The 20,428-nt window shown below is 44.8% G+C and overlaps 1 protein-coding gene across 1 annotated transcript; it reads right to left on the bottom strand.

Moving 5' to 3' along the window:
- Positions 1–10,790: 10,790 nt before the first annotated feature.
- On the bottom strand, positions 10,791–12,391 carry LOC310753708 (uncharacterized protein; the record flags this gene model as incomplete). Its single annotated transcript, XM_083595059.1, has 2 exons — positions 10,791–10,870; positions 11,744–12,391. 2 exons carry the CDS (start codon positions 12,389–12,391, stop codon positions 10,832–10,834), a joined length of 687 nt encoding a protein of 228 aa, XP_083451185.1. The 3' UTR covers positions 10,791–10,831.
- Positions 12,392–20,428: the final 8,037 nt, after the last annotated feature.

Genomic DNA, 20,428 nt, shown 5'->3' with positions numbered 1-20,428 from the left:
AAGCGAAAGAAGTTGTTTAGTCTTCGCTTCTTTGCAAGGACAGTGAGACAGCTTGCAGATTGCCTGCCGGAAAGGCTGTAAACAGCTCAAAAGAGACTTTTGGATTTTACTGGCTCGAAAGTGAGAGCTGAGACTTGGATTCAAAATGGATGCCAAGAAGGGGGGAGCTTTGCCTTACCCGCCTCCCCTGACTAATGACAATTATTCATCTTGGTCTGTAAAGATGAAGGCCCTGCTGGAGAATCAGAGGATTTTTGGGGTGATTGAGAACCCCATCCCTGCAGCACCAACGCGAGGTTGGGAATCACAGAATGTGAAAGCCAGGACGGCCATAATTCTGTGTGTCTCGGATGATCAACTTGTGCATATTCAGGATTTGGAATATGCGCATGAGATTTGGGAAACGCTGCGTAGAACACATCAGAGGGATGCAGGTTCTTCAGCGTTGTTGTATTTTGAGAAGCTGACCAATCTGAGGCTTGCGCCTGATGGAGATGTTCAAGCGCACCTGACGGAAATGAAATATCTGCGCCAGCAGATGGTGGAACGCAATTTCCGTCTACAGGAGGAAGTGTTCTGCTTCATGATGATAAACAGCTTAAATCGGACTTACAAAACGGTTGCCAGTCAGCTTGGTTCCCTTCCGGCGCAAGATTTGACCGCGGAGAGGGTGTCTGCCGTTGTTTTGAATGAACACGACAGGCTTGCTGCACTGGAGGTGAAGGACAGGGGGAGGGAGGAACGGAGTTCTAATTCCCCCACTGTTGTTGCTACTGGAGAGACTGCTGTAGCTTTGAACGTTGTCCGATGTTACAATTGTGGACAGGCTGGGCATCTTCAGCGGAACTGCAAGAAGCCACGCCAGCCAAAAGGAGCTAAGGGCCGCTCAGCAAAGCCTGAGGCAGCAGGCAAAGGTCATACCAAGTCTTCGGTGAAACCTGCAAAGGCTTTGATGGCGAAAGGAACCACGCCAGATGTTGGACACTCTTTTATAATTGATACGGGCTGTACTGTTCATATGTCTCCACGCAGAGAACTCTTTTCAATGTTTAAGAAGCAAAGCTTCGCTGTAAAACAAGCCAACGGTCAGGAGCTGGATGCGACCGGGATTGGAACTGTGTATCTTAAGAGTCTGAACCTGACTATACACAATGTTTACTTGGTTCCTGAATTGAAGTTCAATCTGCTGAGTGTTTCGCAGATCGCAAAGAAAGGACTGAAACTGTCCTATGATGCTGAGAGCTGCAAGATCTTCAAAGATGGAGAGTTGTATCTTTCTGCCAGAGAGAAAGATGGACTGTATTTGTTGACTTTTGACCAAAGTGATTACATGGAATGTAATTCTGAGTCTAACTTGATTTCTCTTGCAGGTGTGACCAAAACGAGCGCCAAGAAGGTGGCCAGGGTCGACAGAGCGTTTCAGCGGGTGTATGCTGATGTAATTGGTCCTCTAGAACCATCTAGAGGCAATGCAAGATTTTATCTTGTGTGTGTGGATCATTTCTCTAACTTTGTCTGGGTTTATGTGTTAAAAAGGCCACAGGAAGCCTTAGAAAGGTTTCAGGAGTTTTGTGACAAGGTTAAAAATATGCATGATGCTAACATTGATTGTCTTTTCAGATGAGAAGCAGATTTTTCTTTTACAGGATTTCCAGAGGTTCCTGCAGAAGAAAGGGATAAGACACAAGGTTGCTGTTTCAGCGGAAGCGTGGAACAGGGGTGTCTGTGTACGGGTGAACAAAGAATTGCAAAAGGGGATGAATGCGCAATTGCTTAGTTCACATCTGCCACATGAGTACTGGGCCGAGTCGCTAATGTCGTATTGTTATACGTGGTTGAGAAAGGTTTCAAAAGAGTTGGGAAGTCTCCTTTTGAGAAACTGTTCCAGAGAAAACCTTCTGTTGCCCATTTCAAGGTTTTTGGGTCTCATGTGAGGACAGAAGCTCCAGGTGGAGTAAAGAATGCCAGAGGCATTTTTGTGGGATATGAAAAGGGTCTCTACAGAGTAATTTTGTCTGAATCTGGTCAGGTGATTCTCACAAAATTTCTAGAGAGTGCTCCTAAACAGGAGAGAGTGATAGTACACACATTTCCCACAGAGGACGATTCAGATGATGATGATGATTTCACAGAGTACAGTGGTACTGAGAGCGACAGTGATAGCTCAGAGAGCTCAGTTGTCACAGTTATTGAGAGGAAATCTCACACAATGGATAGACCTTCACAAGTGAAGGATGAACCACTGTTTACTATTGGAACTGGTTCTCCTAAGAGTCCTGAGACTGAACCAGTGAGCAGAGAGGATCAGCACCTCTTGCGCAGGTCTGAGAGGGTTACAAAGGGTGAACCACCCAAAAGGTACTCAGAAGAGTTTGCTAACTTAGCTGTTGCATGTGTTGCTGTTGTACACAACCGGGGACAGGTTGGAGCTGTGTCTAAGTCAGAGACAAAGACACAACAGAGAGTTGCTAGCCAAGGTAATGCAGATGCACTCATTCCTTGGAAGCCAGACAACCAGAGAGGTACACTGGGGAAACCAGTGGCGGGTAGTTCCAAGGGTGGAACTGAAACAACAGGGGAGTGTTATGTGTATAACAACTGTTTGTTTTCTTCTCTGGATCACGCTTTGCTTGCCGCAACACGCATTGATTCTTTTGGGGGAGGAGTGGTTGTGTTCTTCTCACGTTTGAGAAGGATCGGCCGATAGAGATCTGGCCTTGTCTTGCCGGGAGCCGAGACGGGGGAGATCAACAAGGAATCCAAGCCGGGCACCTGGAGAGTGGCCAATTCCTCTGACTGATTAAGGCTTGCATTCCGACAATGAGCCCTTCCCAGCCCAAAGGCGTTCCCCTGAGATTCAGCTTTCGGGCTATGGCTAACCAGATTAGGAGAAGGAATATTGGGAGTGGGAAGGAACTGATGTCATCTGCCAGAGCAGCTGGCTAACTGAAGGGAATGAAGTGATAACAAGGCTTTCAAATCTGAACTCTTGTTTGCGGCTGATTAGGATAGAGGGAGGTGGAGAACAAGGGCAATCGGAAGCAGACTCTGGGTAGTTTGTTCTTTTTCTTTGTTCGGGTTCGTACGTCACACCAGCAGTTTACATGGCAACACTCCTTTGAAAGATTGTCCGATTTTTTATTCTTTGTTATGGAAAATCAATAAAATGATAAGTTGCCCCTGCCAAAGGGTTGCATGCCATCTGGCTGAAGACTTTTTGTTAAGGTTCAGGTGTGCTAAAAGTTGAACCTATGCTGGTGTGTGTGTGTGTGTGTTTGTGTGTGTCCATCCGTCCATGTGGCCGCTTCTAGCCACCTGCTGAAATCAGGAGTGCGGAGGAAAGCTTTCTTCTTACCTTCTGAGCTTTCTCATGCATCAGAGGACCACACATCATGGTGCCATTCAGTTGGACCTGGAAATTAGCCAAGCTTTCCCCCAATTCTGGGGACATTAGCTTGTCTCCCTTCCAGTCCAACCCCCAGATCGAGCTTGGGTTGGGTGGACTCCTCATCTCTTAACTCCCGGGCTTCAAAACATAGAAGGTGGGGGGAGATTCATAAAGACCAAGCGGGCTTTCTTCCAGGAAGACATTTGTCAGACAATGTGAGAAACATAATAGATATTATGGAGTTGCTGGAAGTTAATATTAATACTAAGGCAGTATTAATATTTGTGGATGCGGAGAAAGCCTTTGACAATATTTCTTGGAGTTTTATGAAAAAAAATCTCCAAGGGATGGGGGTAGGCCAAAGTTTTGAGAATGGTATAGGTGCAATTTATTCTGAACAAAAAGCAAAACTGATTGTAAATAATGTAGTAACAGAAGAATTTGCTATTGAAAAAGGGACACGACAGGGGTGCCCAATATCCCCATTACTTTTTATATCTGTCTTGGAGGTTTTATTAAACATGATCAGAGGGGACCAGCTGGTTAAAGGGATCCAGGTCGGAGCTAAACAATATAAACTGAGAGCGTTTGCAGATGATCTAGTACTAACTTTACAAGAGCCAGACACTAGTACGAGAAGAGTTTTAGAGCTAATACAAGTATTTGGTCAAGTAGAAGGATTTAAGTTGAACAAACAGAAAATGAAAGTATTGGATAAACATCTAACAGTGGCTGAAAGAGAGAGGTTTCAGAGTGAAACTGGTTTAATGGTAGCAAAGAAGGTGAAATACCTGGGGATTAATTTGACATCTAAGAATGTGAATTTATTCAAAGATAACTATGAGAAATGTTGGTCAGAAGTTAAGAAAGATTTAGAAGTATGGTCAAATTTGAGACTTTCCTTGTTAGGCCGAATCGCTGTTATCAAGATGAATGTCTTGCCGAGAATGTTGTTTTTGTTTCAAACATTGCAGATTTTGGACAAAATGGATTGTTTCAAGAGGTGGCAAAAAGATATATCTAGATTTGTCTGGCAGGGCAAAAAGCCCAGAATAAAATTTAAGATACTAACTGATGCAAAAGAAAGAGGGGGGTTTGCCCTGCCGGACTTAAAATTGTATTATGAATCAGCGGCTTTCTGCTGGCTGAAAAGTTGGCTGCTCCTTGAAAACACAGACATTTTGGATTTGGAAGGGTTCAATAACAGATTTGGCTGGCATGCATATATATGGTATGACAAGGTTAAAATTCATCAAGGTTTCAAAAACCATATTGTTAGGAAAGCATTATATAATGTTTGGATTCGATATAAAGATTTGTTGGAAAACAAAACCCCCAGGTGGTTGTCACCAATGGAAGCTAAGGAAGTGAAAAAACTTAATATGGAACCCAAATGGCCAAAATATTGGGAAATTATAGAACATGAGGAGGGAAAAGTGAAATTGCAGAGCTATGAGAAATTGAAGTCAAAAGTAAGAGATTGGCTTCATTACTATCAGATAAATGAAGTTTTCAAACTGGACAGGAAAATTGGCTTCCAGGTGGAGAGGTCAAAATTAGAAACAGAGCTATTGGAACCCAATACTAAGAATCTGTCAAGAATGTATAACTTGCTGTTGAAATGGAATACACAGGATGAGACGGTTAAATCAGCTGGTCACAACATTATGTTTGCTGACTGGGAACAGTTATGGACCACCGGTATAAAGTTCACGGCATGTAATGCCTTAAGAGAAAACATTATGAAAATGATATATAGGTGGTACATGACCCCAGTCAAGCTGGCAAAAATTTACCATACGCCCAATAACAAATGTTGGAAATGTAAGGAAACTGAAGGTACCTTTTACCACCTTTGGTGGACGTGCCCTAGGATTAAGGTCTTCTGGGAAATGATTTATAATGAAATGAAAAAGGTGCTTAAATGCACTTTCGTGAAGAAACCAGAAGCTTTCCTCCTGGGCATGGTAGGTCAATTGGTGTCAAGGAAAGATAGGACGTTCTTTATGTATGCTACAACAGCAGCAAGAGTACTTTTAGCAAAGTATTGGAAGACACAAGAACTACCCACACTGGAAGAATGGCAGACCAAGGTGATCGACTACATGGGACTGGCGGAAATGACTGGCAGAATCCGTGACCAAGGGAAAGAGACAGTGGAAGAAGACTGGAAGAAATTTAAAGTTTATCTTAAGAATTGTTGTAAAATTAATGAATGTTAAAATGTCTTGGGTAATGCAAAATAGAATTGCAGTGACAAACAATTGGATATGGGGAAAAAAAGAGTTAAAGAAAGTGCTATGAGAAATTGAAATTAGGGGTTGCTGGAAGGATTTAAAACAGGGATGCAGAAAGGGGAGGTATGGGGAAGTCGCTGAAAGAAGGTTTTAGGAAAGAAAGGTCAAGAAATTATACGTGTTTATATGTTTGTTTGTTTATGTATTGTGTTGTTTTGTCTTTTAATATGTGTTGAAAAACCAATAAAAAATTTATTTTAAAAAAAAAACATAGAAGGTGGGTTTGGTACTGTAATGGTTTCTAAGGGGTTGCTCGTGCATAAGCAGGTACCCATCTCCCTGGCTGGGTGCAAACACCTGGCTGGGCTGCCAAAGTGAACCTCATCTGTCCAGACCGCCACTCACCCGTGGTTGACTCAGTCGCTGGCAGAATCCGTGAGTGGGCGTTTCTTAAACTTCTTCCAGCAAAGAAGCTCTTTGACGCCTAGTCTCCGCCTACCCTCTCTGCACAAAAGCCTTCTGCGCAGGGAGGGTGTGGGCAACGGAGCGTTTCTTAAACTTCTTCCAGCAAAGAAGCTCCTTGACGCCTAGTCTCCGCCTACCCTCTCTGCGCGAAAGCCTTCTGCCCAGGGAGGGCGTGGGCAATGGAGGACCCCTACTCTCCCCGCTGGTCCCAGGCAAGGAGTCATGGGACTGCCTCGCCACTTCCCCCACCTGCCCCCCTTCTCCACTGGTGCTACACTGATTCTCTTCCCCAGAAGATGGGCTCCTTCTCCCGATCCCTGGGCACTCTCTGGAATCCCTCTGGCTTTTGCGCTCTCCCTCCAGTACTGGTGGCAGTTCCCTGACAGGTACCCTATGACACATGCCCTCAAGGAAACCATTCCTGGACATCAGAATCTCTAGGGTTTGTGCTGTAACCTTGCCATGGGCAGCTTCATGCAGGAGTGTTTGAATGTGATGGATTTTTCTCACTCCAGAGCAGGGTGTGCAGGCATCTCCCAGCACATGTGTGTGGGGATTCAAGACTAACTCTTATGCTTTTCTTCCTTAGACCAGCTTGACGTTGAACGAGAGGTTCTCTGGGTTGAGGAACACATGCCATTTCACAGCGAAGCAGAACACGGTCCGAATGGTCACTCTGCCATTGCCTTTGGTGAAGTCAGACTGGCTTTGCAAAGAAGCTTGCCCCTGAACCCAGTTGGTTGCCTGCCTCTGGCTGGCTGGCGGCTTGGCATCACCAAAACACAAAGAGACAGCCCCATGCAACCTCACACCCAAAGATTTCTGCCCACGCTTCAGACATGCAGCCCTAAGAGCAGCACTGACTCCCACTCTAGGCCCCTCTGCCCCAGACTTCCTCCTGCAGGATCTGGGAAGTCTGATCCAGCTTTGAGGTGTGGTTCCATATGGCCATTGGTATTGTTGTGTTTTTGCCAGAGAGCCACGTGGTAAGGAAGATCTCCATGCACACTTCCTAGGGGGTCCTCTTTAGTCCTCAGATGTGCCCACAAAGGCATGATCCAGCACCCTCATCCCACAGCTGCCTCTGGAGTGACCCTCCCTCTGGTAAGAGGCATGCCTCACAGCTGAGTGCCTGGTTGTTTGTTTAGGGCAGGGGCAGGGAATCTTGTGGGCTCCCAGATATTGCCAGATCCAATGGCCTTCTGCCCCAGCCAGCATGGCCGACGGTCAGGGGTGATGGAATCCAACAGCATCTAGAGGGCCACAGAATTCCCCATCCCTGGTCTAGTGAATTTGAGGTTCTTGGTTTCTCTTCCTCTGCCCCCTTTTGCCTGGAAAAGCACTTTGGCAGATTCCTTTGGAGGATTTGGGTGTGACAAGCTGTAGCAGCTCACTGAATAAAACAACTTTGAGAAGCTGAAATACCGGGCTGTTTTCTTTTCTAATAAAAATATTCACTGTGCAGTTCACAGGCACAAAACACAATGTTGATATTGTTCAGGAAATGGGTTTTCAGTTGGAGGGCATGGGTTGCGTGAGAGCATGTTGTGTGGGATAACCAGTCTCAAACAACCAACATGCTTCAATCTAATTAGTGCATGAAGGGGTTAACATCATAGAGTAAGCTGTCCTGCCATCTTAGCCATGTCTCTTCCCCTTGCCTTGGGAGTCAGTTCTGATCTATCCTGGTATTCACTTCTTCAGCGTTTAATGTACTGTAGGTTTTCCCTGATTTTATGGTTTTATCTTTCTGTAAACGGCTTTGATGTTTCTTACCATCTGGTAGTGTATAGATTTTATGAAATAAATAAATAATTTTGAATAAATAAATAAATAGGAAGATGTAAAACCACAACCTCCGAAATGAAAGCTACTGTCCATCCAGATGGATGTTTTTGCGTGGAGGGGGGCCATATTCTGCAATGTGCTATCAATGCAATAATAGTGCAGCTTTCTAATGGACTGTCCACGCAAACATCATTCTGCTTTCTCAGTTGCTCTGCAATGCTTCGCCAGGGTTACCACATCATGGCCCCCTGGGGGTGCACTCCTGTGTTGTAGCTCAGCAAAAGCAGGACAAAATTCCTCTAGTATTGAAATATACTCAGAGTCGCAAAGTGATTTCCTGCTCTTTATTCAGCTCATAGTGGTGAGGAGGAATGAATGTCCCCTCAAAGTATCTGCTTTATATACATTATTTACACAATGGGCTGCACATGATTGGCTAATTCCGGAATTCTACTGTAAGCCAATCAGGTTGTGGATTCACTTTTATCTGGAGCATGATTGGGTGGTTCCTGCCAACCAATCATACTGCTGCATTGTTCTAGGACCAATCAGACTGCTGCATTCTGAATCCTATTGTTCTAGGACCAATCAGACTGCTGCCTTTTGGATCCTATTGTTCTAGGACCAATCAGACTGCTGCATTTTGGATCCTATTCAACTCAGTACATAACACCCCTCCCCTCTAAGTTCCAGTCCTGCCCGGGAGGTCGCATTCATAGTCCTCAAGGTACGCCGGCGGCCTACGTGTGCGTTGTGGCCTGGGGTGTTTCCTGGTCCGGGGTTCAGGTTCTGGCTCGTGTTCCAAGGATGCTGGCTGTGATGGGGCTGTTTGGTCTGGCACAACCAGCTCGTTCAGTCGTGGTTCTGGTTCCGGTGTCCTTTCGCCCTCACGGGTCCTCTCTGTATTTACTGATTCTGCCTCTCCTGCTTGCCCCTGCTGCTCTATGGGCCTCACTGCCCCACTGTTCCCTTGGGAGTCCTCTGACCTGTCCTCCTCCTCCTGGTTTTCTCCCGGGAATCGTCGCCGTATCTGGTCGCAGTGGCGGCGCCAGCATTGCCCCCCATCTGTTAGCACCTCGTACGACACGGGGCCAGTGACCCTGGTGACTGTGGCGGGTACACATGCAGGGCCTGCCCCAAAATTCTTTGCATACACTGGGTCCTGGGCCTCGAAGGTCCGGGGGTTCCTGCCTTCCCCCACCACTACCTCATCCTGAGCTCTATCGGGGTGAAGGCGGTCCAATCTGATTGCAAGGCGCCGACCCATTAGTAGTTCAGCGGGGCTCCGGCCAGTTGTTGAGCTGGGGGTGCTGTGCTGTGCTAGAAGGAATGTGGCAAGGCGGTACTCCCAATCCCCTTGCGTCATGCGGCGAAGGGTGTCTTTGGTGGTCCGCACCATGCGTTCTGCTTGGCCATTGGTGGCAGGGTGGAATGGTGCCGAACGGATGTGGCGGATGGCGTTCTGCGCTGTGAAGGTTTGGAATTCTCCTGACGTAAATGCAGTCCCGTTGTCTGAGACGAGAGTGTCAGGGAGCCCGTTGGTTGCAAACAGCCTGCGTAGTACCCGGATGGCTGCGGACGTAGAAGTGGACGGTACCAGTGCGACTTCCAGCCATTTGGTGTAGGAGTCCACCACTATGAAGAATGTTTTCCCCTGAAAGGGGCCAGCGAAGTCCACGTGCAGGCGTGACCATGGTGCTCGGGCGGACTCCCAGGACTGGACTGGGGCCCTTGGGGGATCTGGGCGGGATTCTTGGCAGGCCTGGCAGTGTTTGACCCAGGCCTCTATCTCTCCGTCGATCCCCGGCCACCACACATAACTCCTGGCAAGGGCCTTCATTCTCACTACCCCTGGGTGTGTCTCGTGTAGGGCTGTGAGGACCCTTTTGCGGAGGGGCTGGGGAACAACGACCCTGCTTCCCCATAACAGGCACCCCTTGTGGGCCGACAGTTCATGTTTGCGGGTTGTGTAGCCGGCGAATTCTGGCCCAGGGCTGCTGCTGGGCCATCCCCTCCACACCCAGTCCAGGACCCGGGAGATGACCCTATCTTTCTTGGAATGGTGTGCAACTTCTTGTGCCTGAATGGGGCGCTCGGGAAGCAGCTCCAGGCTCATAACCTCTTGTGCAGGTGCTGGGTCAGGGCCTGTTTCCGGTAGTGGTAGCCTGCTGAGGGCATCTGCATGGCCCATCGCCTTCCCAGGGCGGTGAATCAGTGCATACTGGTAGCTGGCAAGGAAAATTGACCACCTGAGGACGCGAGGAGACAGCACTTGGGGGGGTCTGCTTTTCGGGGGCAAACAAGCCAAGCAACGGCTTGTGGTCAGTCACCACGGTGAAGGGCCGCCCGTACAAAAAATCATGGAATTTTTTTACTCCCTTCACAATTGCCAGACCCTCCTTGTCGATTTGCGAGTAGTTCCGCTTGGTTGCGTTGAGTGTCTGGGAAAAGTATGCCACCGGTACCTCTCTTCCATCCGGGAGTTGGTGTCCCAGGACAGCGCCAATGCCATAGGGTGAGGCATCGCATGCTAGCACCACCGGCAGCCTCTCGTCGAAGTGTGCCAAGACCGAGTTTGAGACAAGCAAGTCCTTGACTGCCTGGAATGCGGCCTCCTGGCGCTGGCCCCACACCCAAGGGGCCCGCTTGTCCAGGAGTCTGTGTAGGGGCTCCGCTACCGCCGCCTTGTGGGGAAGGAAGGAATGGTAAAAGTTCAATAGTCCCAAGAAGGCCTGAAGTTCAGTCTTGTTCTTGGGTGCTGGGGCATCACAAGTGGCCCGTACCTTGTCCCCAGTCGGGTGGACCCCTTCTGTGTCCACCATAAATCCCAGAAAGTCCACCTGAGGCACTCCTAGTAGACATTTTTCCCGCTTCACCTTGAGACCCGCCGTCTGGAAACAGTACAGAACGGTGCGGAGGCGGTCCTCAAACTCCTCGGGTGTGGGCCCGGCAATCAACACATCATCGAAGAAGGGGGTGACGCCAGGAATCCCTTTAAGGAGAGAGTCCATTAGATTCTGGAATATGCCTGGTGCCACGCTGACACCGAATTGCAGCCGCTTTACCCTGAACGCTCCTCTGTGCGTCACAATCGTCTGTGCCTCTGCTGTGGCCTCATCTACTGGCAGCTGTTGATATGCTTGGGCCAGGTCCAGCTTGCCAAAAATTTTCGACCCAGCCAGGGTAGCAAGGACATGGCTGACCACTGGCACTGGGTATGCATGGGCCGTGAGGGCCTTGTTTATGGTACATTTGTAGTCTGCGCAGATGCGGACCGAACCATTAGGCTTGACGGGTGTGACGATTGGGGTTTCCCAGGGGGCATTAGGCACCGGCTCCAGCACTCCTTGCTCCACGAGTCGGTCCAATTCCTCGTCTATACGGGGTTTCAGGGCGAACGGGACCCTGCGGGGTCAAGCTGTAGAGCAATGGGGGGGCCCGTATACTGTCCCAATTTCCCATCGAAAACCCCTGGAAATTCCTTGCATATGGCATCCACGTCTACTTGTAAGGTAGTGTGGTTCACCCCGGTGACGGCTAGCCCCAGTGGTCCAAACCATGCCAATCCCAGTAAGCTAATGTAGGGGCCCTTGACCACAAGCAAGTCCAGTTGCCGCGTCCGCCCTCGGTACTGCACCCTGAAGGTCCCCACCCCCATTGTGGGGACCTTACGTTTCTGGAAGTCCCGGAGGGTGAATGGGGCCGGCCTGAGTTTGGGACCCCCAGTAGGACACAGTTTCCTTAAGGTCCTTGCCGAGATTATGGATAGAGTTGAACCCGTGTCAAGCTCCATGCGGCATGGGGCCCCCTCTATCTGTACCTCTACATAAATTTTCTCTACGTTGGGGTGGGGCAACTGGTATACCTGGAAGTCCGTGAGCTCCGTCGAGTTGCCTTGGTGCGTTGGGCCCCGGGACCTGGGGCTCTTGGATTGGTCATCTGATGCCTGGCGTCGGGTGGGCCGAGCTCGACACACCCGGGCGATGTGTCCCAATTTTCTGCACTGCCTGCACTCTGCGTTGCGGAAACGGCAGGTCCTCCTCTCGTGACTTTCTCCACAGCTTGCGCAGTTCCCTCCTTCTCGTCGAGGCAGCTGTGGTATGTGGGCTGCTTGAGTGCGCTGCTGTACTCGGTGCACCTCCTCCCTGTTGGATCCTGAGTCGTCGGTGAGGTCTTCGTGGTGGACCCTCGGTTGGGACGGCTGGCTCGGCCGTGCCTCTTGCGTCAACCTCTCGGCAGCTTCCGTTGCCAGGGCCTCCTCCAGAGCGACCTGGAACGTTAGGTTCTTCTTAGCGTAGAGGCGTCGTTGCAGCTTCTCATCCTTCAGGCCACCGACGAGGCGGTCACGAAGCATGTTCTCCAGCTCTGAGAAGTTGCAGAACCGGGCAGCTTGGCGGAGAGAGGTCACAAACCCAGTTATGGTTTCCCCAGGGGCTTGCCGCTTTGCGTAGAAGGCATTTCGACGAGCCACCACTGAGGGCTGTGGTGAAAAGTGCCCCTTCAGCTGTTCCATTATTGTTTTGTATGGAACAGTAGCAACGTCTTCAGGCGCAAGGATAGCCCGGGCGATTTCAAACGTCTCCTCTCCGCAGACGCTGAAGAATATTGCCCTCTTCTTGGCGTCTTCTTCATCAGTGACCCCTTTGGCTTCTAGGAGGAAGGTGAAACGGGAGGCGTACGCTTCCCAGTCTCCAGATGCTGGGTTGAACGGCGAGAAGCTGCTGTCGGTTGCCATTCTGAGTTCCTTGTGTCCGGAGCTGAAGCCTGGATACACGGTGCGAGGCAGCGGTGCGGCAGGTGGCGGTGCTGCGGTGCTGTGTGTGGCAGTCAGCTCAGCGGGATCCCACCTTCATCGCCAGTGAAATATACTCAGAGTCGCAAAGTGATTTCCTGCTCTTTATTCAGCTCATAGTGGTGAGGAGGAATGAATGTCCCCTCAAAGTATCTGCTTTATATACATTATTTACACAATGGGCTGCACATGATTGGCTAATTCCGGAATTCTACTGTAAGCCAATCAGGTTGTGGATTCACTTTTATCTGGAGCATGATTGGGTGGTTCCTGCCAACCAATCATACTGCTGCATTGTTCTAGGACCAATCAGACTGCTGCATTCTGAATCCTATTGTTCTAGGACCAATCAGACTGCTGCCTTTTGGATCCTATTGTTCTAGGACCAATCAGACTGCTGCAGTTTGGATCCTATTCAACTCAGTACATAACAAGTATGGATCACAGTGAGGGCTCCTGAGAGTTGAGAGAGATCTTGGAGACCAAAGAGTTTGCTTTTCTGCTCAGTACAGGGGATCTTGCAACCTCTTCACCCCTGACTAGCAGAATACGCCCATCTCTCATCCATGCAGCTCCACAGCGTGCCTGGATGACGACTCAGATGGAGCTGGGCACACAATTCCTGAAGGATTTCGGCATGATAAACTACAGCAGGCATAGGCAAACTCGGCCCTCCAGATGTTTTTGGTCTACAACTCCCATCATCCCTAGCTAACAGGACCAGTGGTCAGGGATGATGGGAATTGTAGTCCCAAAACAGCTGGGGGCCAAGTTTGCCTATGTCTGGACTACAGCCTTCTGGTGGGCTTGCAGCCCCTTCATGAGGACGAGAGGCTCCTGAGCCACGCATTTGCCAACATCATTGCCAACAGCATGTGAGGCCCTATGGTGGGTTTGTTGTTATTGGGGTGGGGGGGTATTTGTCGCAGGGGAAGCTAGTCTGGCAGGGCCCTGAATTTCTCACTGCCCTCTACTAGCCAGTGAGTTAGACTACTTTCATTTTTTTTATATAAGATATTTATTAAAGTTTTAAAAGTTTATATAAAATAGAAAAAACAAAACAAAAAACAGAAACAGTAAAAATACATACAAAACACATACAACAACAAGTATAATTTCAATCCCTTATATTCAAAAAACTTACTTTCCCGACCTCCTCATACCTCCCCTTTCTGTATTCCAATCTCTAATTAATTCAATTCAGCAAATCCTTCCCCTAATTTCTGTATAATTTTTAACCTTTCTTTTCTTGATCACATAATCATTACAGCTTATAACCACTTAATTTCTAAATCAACATCGTTCTAACCTTCAATAATTTTACAATGTTTCCTAAGATAGTCCTTAAATTTCTTCCAATCTTCTTCCGCCGTCTCTTTTCCCTGGTCTCGGATTCTGCCGGTCATTTCTGCCAGTCCCATATAATCTATAACCTTCATCTGCCATTCTTCCACGGTGGGTAGATCTGTCTTCCAGTACTTTGCAATGAGTATTCTTGCTGCTGTTGTAGCATACATAAAAAATGTTCTGTCCTTCTTTGACACCAATTGGCCGACCATGCCCAGGAGAAATGCCTCTGGTTTCTTCAGGAAGGTATATTTAAATACCTTTTTCATTTCATTATAAATCATTTCCCAGAAAGCCTTGATCCTTGGGCATGTCCACCAAAGGTGAAAGAATGTACCTTCAGTCTCTTTACATTTCCAACACTTATTATCAGGCAAGTGGTAAATTTTTGCGAGCTTGACTGGAGTCATGTACCACCTATAAATCATTTTCATAATATTTTCTTTTAAGGCATTACATGCCGTAAATTTTAAACCGGTGGTCCACAACCGTTCCCAGTCCTCAAACATAATGTTATTACCAATATCTTGTGCCCACTTGATCATAGCTGATTTAACTATTTCATCCTGTGTATTCCATTCCAACAGCAAGTTATACATTTTTGACAAGTTCTTAGTTTTGGATTCTAACAATTCTGTCTCCAATTTTGATTTTTCCACCTGGAAACCAATTTTCCTGTCTAACTTAAAAACCTCCATTATTTGATAATAATGGAGCCAGTCTCGCACTTTATCTTTCAATTTCTCATAACTCTGCAATTTCAATATATCCCCTTCTTGTTCCAAAATTTCCCAATATTTCGGCCATTTAGACTCCATATTAAGTTTTTTCACAGCCTTTGCCTCCATTGGGGACAACCACCTGGGAGTTTTGTTCTCCAGCAAGTCTTTATACCTAATCCAGACATTGTACAATGCTTTCCTGACAATATGGTTTTTAAAAGCTTTATGAGCTTTAACCTTGTCGTACCACAAATATGCATGCCACCCAAAAGTATTATTGAACCCTTCTAGGTGCAAAATATCTGTGTTCTCCAGAAGTAGCCAGTCTTTCAACCAGCAGAAAGCTGCTGATTCATAATAAAGTTTAAAATCTGGCAGGGCAAATCCCCCCTTTCTTTTACATCAGTTAATATCTTAAATTTTATCCTGGGCTTCTTGCCCTGCCAGACAAATTTAGAAATATCTTTCTGCCACTTCTTGAAACAGTCCATCTTATCAACAATTTGCAATGTTTGGAACAAAAATAACATTCTAGGCAATACATTCATCTTTATAGCTGCAATTCGACCCAACAAGGAAAGCTTCAATTTTGACCAAATTTCTAAATCTTTTTTTACCTCTGTCCAGCATTTTTCATAATTATCTTTAAACAAATTCACATTTTTAGCTGTCATATTAATCCCCAAGTATTTCACTTTCTTAACCACAGTTAAACCTGTCTCATTCTGAAACCTCTCCCTTTCCATAGGTGTTAAATTTTTCTCCAATACCTTAGTTTTAGATTTGTTCAATTTAAATCCTGCTACTTGGCCAAAATCTTGAATTAGTTCTAAAACCCTTTTGGTACTAGATTCTGGCTCTTGTAACGTAAGTACCAAATCATCTGCAAATGCTCTCAATTTGTATTGTTTAGCTCCGACCTGTACCCCTTTAACCAACTGATCCCTTCTGATCATATTCAGCAAAACCTCCAGGACTGATATAAAAAGTAATGGGGAGATTGGGCACCCCTGACGTGTCCCTTTTTCTATCTTAAACTCTTCCGTAACCACATTATTTACAATTAACTTTGCTTTCTGCTCTGAGTATATTGCACCTATACCGTTTTCAAATCCTTGGCCTACCCCCATCCCCTGGAGATTCTTCTTCATAAAACTCCAATAAATATTGTCAAAGTCTTTCTCCGCGTCCACAAATATCAAAACTGCTTTAGTATTTATGTTCACTTCTAACTTTTCCAAAATGTCAATTATATTCCTTACATTGTCTGACATATGTCTTCTCGGGAGAAAGCCCGCTTGATCTCTATGAATCTCCTCCATCAAAACTTTTTTCAATCTCTTAGCCAAAATGTCAGCAAAGATTTTATAATCCACATTTAGTAACGAGATAGGGCGGTAGTTCTTAAGTTGATTCTTTTCAGTCTCAGTCTTCGGTATAAGTGTAATATAAGCTTCTTTCCACGTTTCTGGTGCCCTTTTCCCCTCCAAAATTTCATTGCAGACTTCCTTCATAGGTTGTAGTAGCCACTCCTTCAACATTTTATAGTATCTGGAAGTGAGCCCGTCCGGTCCCGGGGACTTGCCCAGTTGCATGTTTTGAATGGCACCTTCTATTTCCTGTTCAGTTATTTTCTGATTCAAAACTATTTTACTTTCATGAGAAATTTTTTGTAATCCATAATTCTTAAGAAATTTGTCTATGTCCATTTCTTTCTGCGGCCCTTGTGTGTATAATTGTTTAAAATATCTCTGGAAGCAATTTCTAATCTCATTTGGCTTATATATGTTCTTTCCTTCCACTTCTAGATTTGTAACCATATTTAATTTTTGTCTTTTCCTCATTTGCCAAGCCAATAGTTTATCACATTTGTCTGCTGATTCAAATGTCTTTTGTCTCATTTGTTTAATTTTCCATTCTATTTCTTGATTCATCAGTTCCATATATTGTGTTTGGTATAATTTGATTTCTCTCAAAATCTCTTTGGACTTTGGTTTTGATCTTAGTTTCCTTTCCCCTTCTTTTATCTTCTCCAAAATCTTATCTTTTTTCTCATTTTGGCTTCTCTTTTTTATTGCGTTTTGTTCTATCAGGAATCCTCGCATAACGGCTTTACTTGCATCCCAGATTACTCTTTTTTCCACATTGGTATTCATGTTTATTTCAAAATAGTCTCTCAATGTTTTTTGGGCCTTTTTATACACTTCTTCATCTCTAAATAAAGTGTCATTCATCCTCCATCTGAAGGAGCCAGTTGTTATTTGCTTCATCTCCATTCTTACTGCATTGTGGTCGGAGCAAGTTTTTGGACAGATTTCCACTTTCTTTATCTTTGATGCCATTCCTCTAGTAACCCAAATTTGGTCGATTCTGGTCCATGTCATTTTGGCTTCAGAAAAGAATGTTCCCTCTCTTTCAAGAGGATTCTTTGTTCTCCAAATGTCAATCAGGTCCATATTGTCAGTCATTTCAAAAAAAGTTTTTGGTAGTCTTCCATCCTTAGTAAGTACCTGTCTTTGTGCTTTGTCCATATTTGTAGATACTACTCCATTCATGTCTCCCATCAAAATTAAATTATAGTCCAGATAGTCCAACAAAGTCTCATGCAACTTCTTGAAGAATTCAGATTTCCCCTCATTCGGTGCATAAATTCCTACAGCCAAAAATTTCTCTCCTTGGACTTGAATTTCAATTGCCAGGAATCTTCCTTGTTCATCTTTAAAAATTAATTTCGGTAGCAATTTTTCCTTTGCATATATCACGACTCCTCTTTTTTTGATTTTGTCAGATGAAATAAATTCTTGTCCCAATCTTTTATTCACCAATATTTTCCTGTGTAACCTCATCACATGTGTTTCTTGTAAACAAATCAAGTCCAATTGTTCTTTCTTCAATATATGAAAAACAGCTTTCCTCTTTCGAGGCATATTCAAACCATTACAATTCCAACTTAGAAGTTGCAGAGCCATGATGAGACTATTTACTTACTCCTGCTGCTCCAAGTAGTTGTTCTTCCTCTGTCGGTGGTTTCAACCCGAATGACAAATTTGATATGTCTGATATGTCCAGTGTTCCTTTTCCCAATGGCGTCAGTTCCTGCCCAGATTCCACCTCCTTCTGAAGATCCTCTTCGTGGTCTCTCAAGAATTTGTCTTTATCACTCAGTGTTCTTATTCTTATCTTCCTTCCTTTGTATTTAAAAGATAGGCCTTGTGGGAATTCCCACCTGAAGAATATCTTGGTTTTTTTCAGTAAAACAACCAGATCTCTGTAGTAGGTTCTTACATCCAGAATATGCTTCGGGATATCTTTGAAGATCTCCACATAGGAATTTTCAATCTCCAAGGTTTTTTGGTAGCGCAAATTCAAAATTTTATCCCTTTCTTCTTTTGATCTTAATGTTATCAAACAGTCTCTTGCCTTATTCTTCCTTTGTCTTGTACCAAGCCTAAATGCACTCACTATCTTGAATTCATCCTTCTCCAGGCCCTGTTGCCAAAAGTCCAAAAATTCTTTTGTCAGGAAGTCCGCCAAGTTATCTTTCTCACTTTCCGGAACTGATCTGATCCTTAAGTTTCTCTCTTTTCTTTGCAATTCAATCATAGACAAAGTCAGATCATGATCCTCCAATTTCTTGATGACTGATGGTATCCTCTCCTGGGTAGGAACGGCAATTTCCTTTGCTTCCTCAGCAATCTTTCGAGTTGTAGCCGAGTCCTCCAAAAGTCTTACAATAGTCTCTGTATTAGAATTTACCTTCTTTCCCAATTCATCAATACTTTTCGTGTTCAGGTCAATTTTTGCTGAGACCTCAGCCACTTGTTTATTAGTTTCCGCAACTTGTTTACTTGTCTCTGTTCCCTGCTTCGTTAAGTATTCCAAAGATACATTAATTTTGCCAAGTGCCTGTGCCAGAGCATCTTCTGTTGACATAGCTCTTACTTTTGTTTGAGAGGCAGCAGCTGCACCCGTGCCTCCGGATGTTGAAGCTCTCCGCTGGTGGGAAATATCAGTCTTGTATTGTCTACCTGATCTTAAGCTTCTTTCTTCAGATTTCCCCTTTTCTTTATCCATAACACTCTCATTCAGAGCCAAGGTCACGTCCTACACTTGTACTTTTGTTTTAGAAAGGAAATTTCCTTTATATATATATATATATATATATATATATATATATATATATAAATTTTTATTAATTTTCCAACATATATTAAGACACAATACAACTGACAATACATAAACAAACAAACATATAAACACGTATAATTTCATAACCTCTTTTTCTTAAACCTTATTTCAACGACTTCCCTATACCTCCCTTTTCTGCATCCCTGTTTTAAACTTTCCCAGCAACCCCTAATTTCAATTACTTATAATTCACTTTCTTTAATCCTTTTTCTCTTACCCAATTATTTGTCACTGCAATTCTGTTTTACATTACCCATGACATTTTAGCACTCATTAATTTTACAACAGTTCTTAAGATAAACTTTAAATTTCTTCCAATCTTTTTAAAGATGAACAAGGAAGATATTTGGCAATTGAAATTCAAGTTCAAGGAGAAAAATTATTGATAATAGGAATTTACGCTCCAAATGAAGGGAAGTCAGAATTCTTTAAGAAATTGCATGAGACATTAATGGACTATTTGGATTACAATGTAATTTTGATGGGAGATATGAATGGAGTGGTCTCTACAAATATGGATAAAGCACAAAGACAGGTAGTCTCTAAGGATGGGAGACTACCAAAGACTTTTTTTGAAATGACAGATAACATGAACCTGATTGACATTTGGAGAACAAGGAACCCTCTTGAGAGGGAGGGAACTTTCTTCTCTGAAGCAAAAATGACCTGGACCAGAATTGACCAAATATGGGTTACCAAATATGGGTAACTAGTGGGATGGCACCAAAGATAAAGAAAGTGGAAATCTGCCCAAAGACTTGCTCCGACCATAATGCTGTAAAGATGGAGATGAACTTAACAACAGCTGGTTCCTTCAGATGGAGGATGAATGACTCCCTATTTAGAGATGAAGAGGTGTACAAAAAGGCCCAGAAAGTGGTGAAGGACTATTTTGAGATAAATCTGAGAACAGAGGTGGAGAAAAGAGTAATTTGGGACGCAAGTAAAGCCGTCATGCGAGGATTTTTAATACAACAGAATGCTATAAAAAGGAAGAAACAGAACGGGAAGAAGGATAAGATTTTGGAAAGGATAAAAGAAGGAGAAAAAAAACTGAGATCAAAGCCAAAGTCACATGAAATTTTGAGAGAAATTAAGTTTTATCAGAGGCAATATATGGAACTGATGAATCAGGAGATAGAATGGAAAATAAAACAAATGAGACAAAAGACATTTGAATCGGCAGACAAATGTGGGAAACTTCTGGCATGGCAATTGAAGAAGAGACAAAAATTGAATATGGTTACAAGCCTAGAAGTTGAAGGAAAGAACATTTATAAACCAAATGAGATTAGAAACTGTTTTCAGAGTTATTTCAGGAGACTTTATGCACAAGGGCCGGTGAATGAAAAAGAGATAGAAGAATTTCTTAAAAAATATGGATTACAAAAAACTTCTGAACAAAGTAAAGTGATTTTGAACCAGAAGATAACTGAGCAAGAAATTGAGGGAGCCATTCAAAATATGCAATTGGGAAAATCTCCAGGACCAGATGGATTGA

Source organism: Podarcis filfolensis (genome assembly GCF_964270895.1).
Source record: "Podarcis filfolensis genome assembly, chromosome: W".
Classification (NCBI taxonomy): Eukaryota; Metazoa; Chordata; class Lepidosauria; order Squamata; family Lacertidae; genus Podarcis; species Podarcis filfolensis.
The sequence above is the reverse complement of the archived record's forward strand: the minus strand, read 5'-3'. Positions and strand labels throughout refer to the sequence as shown.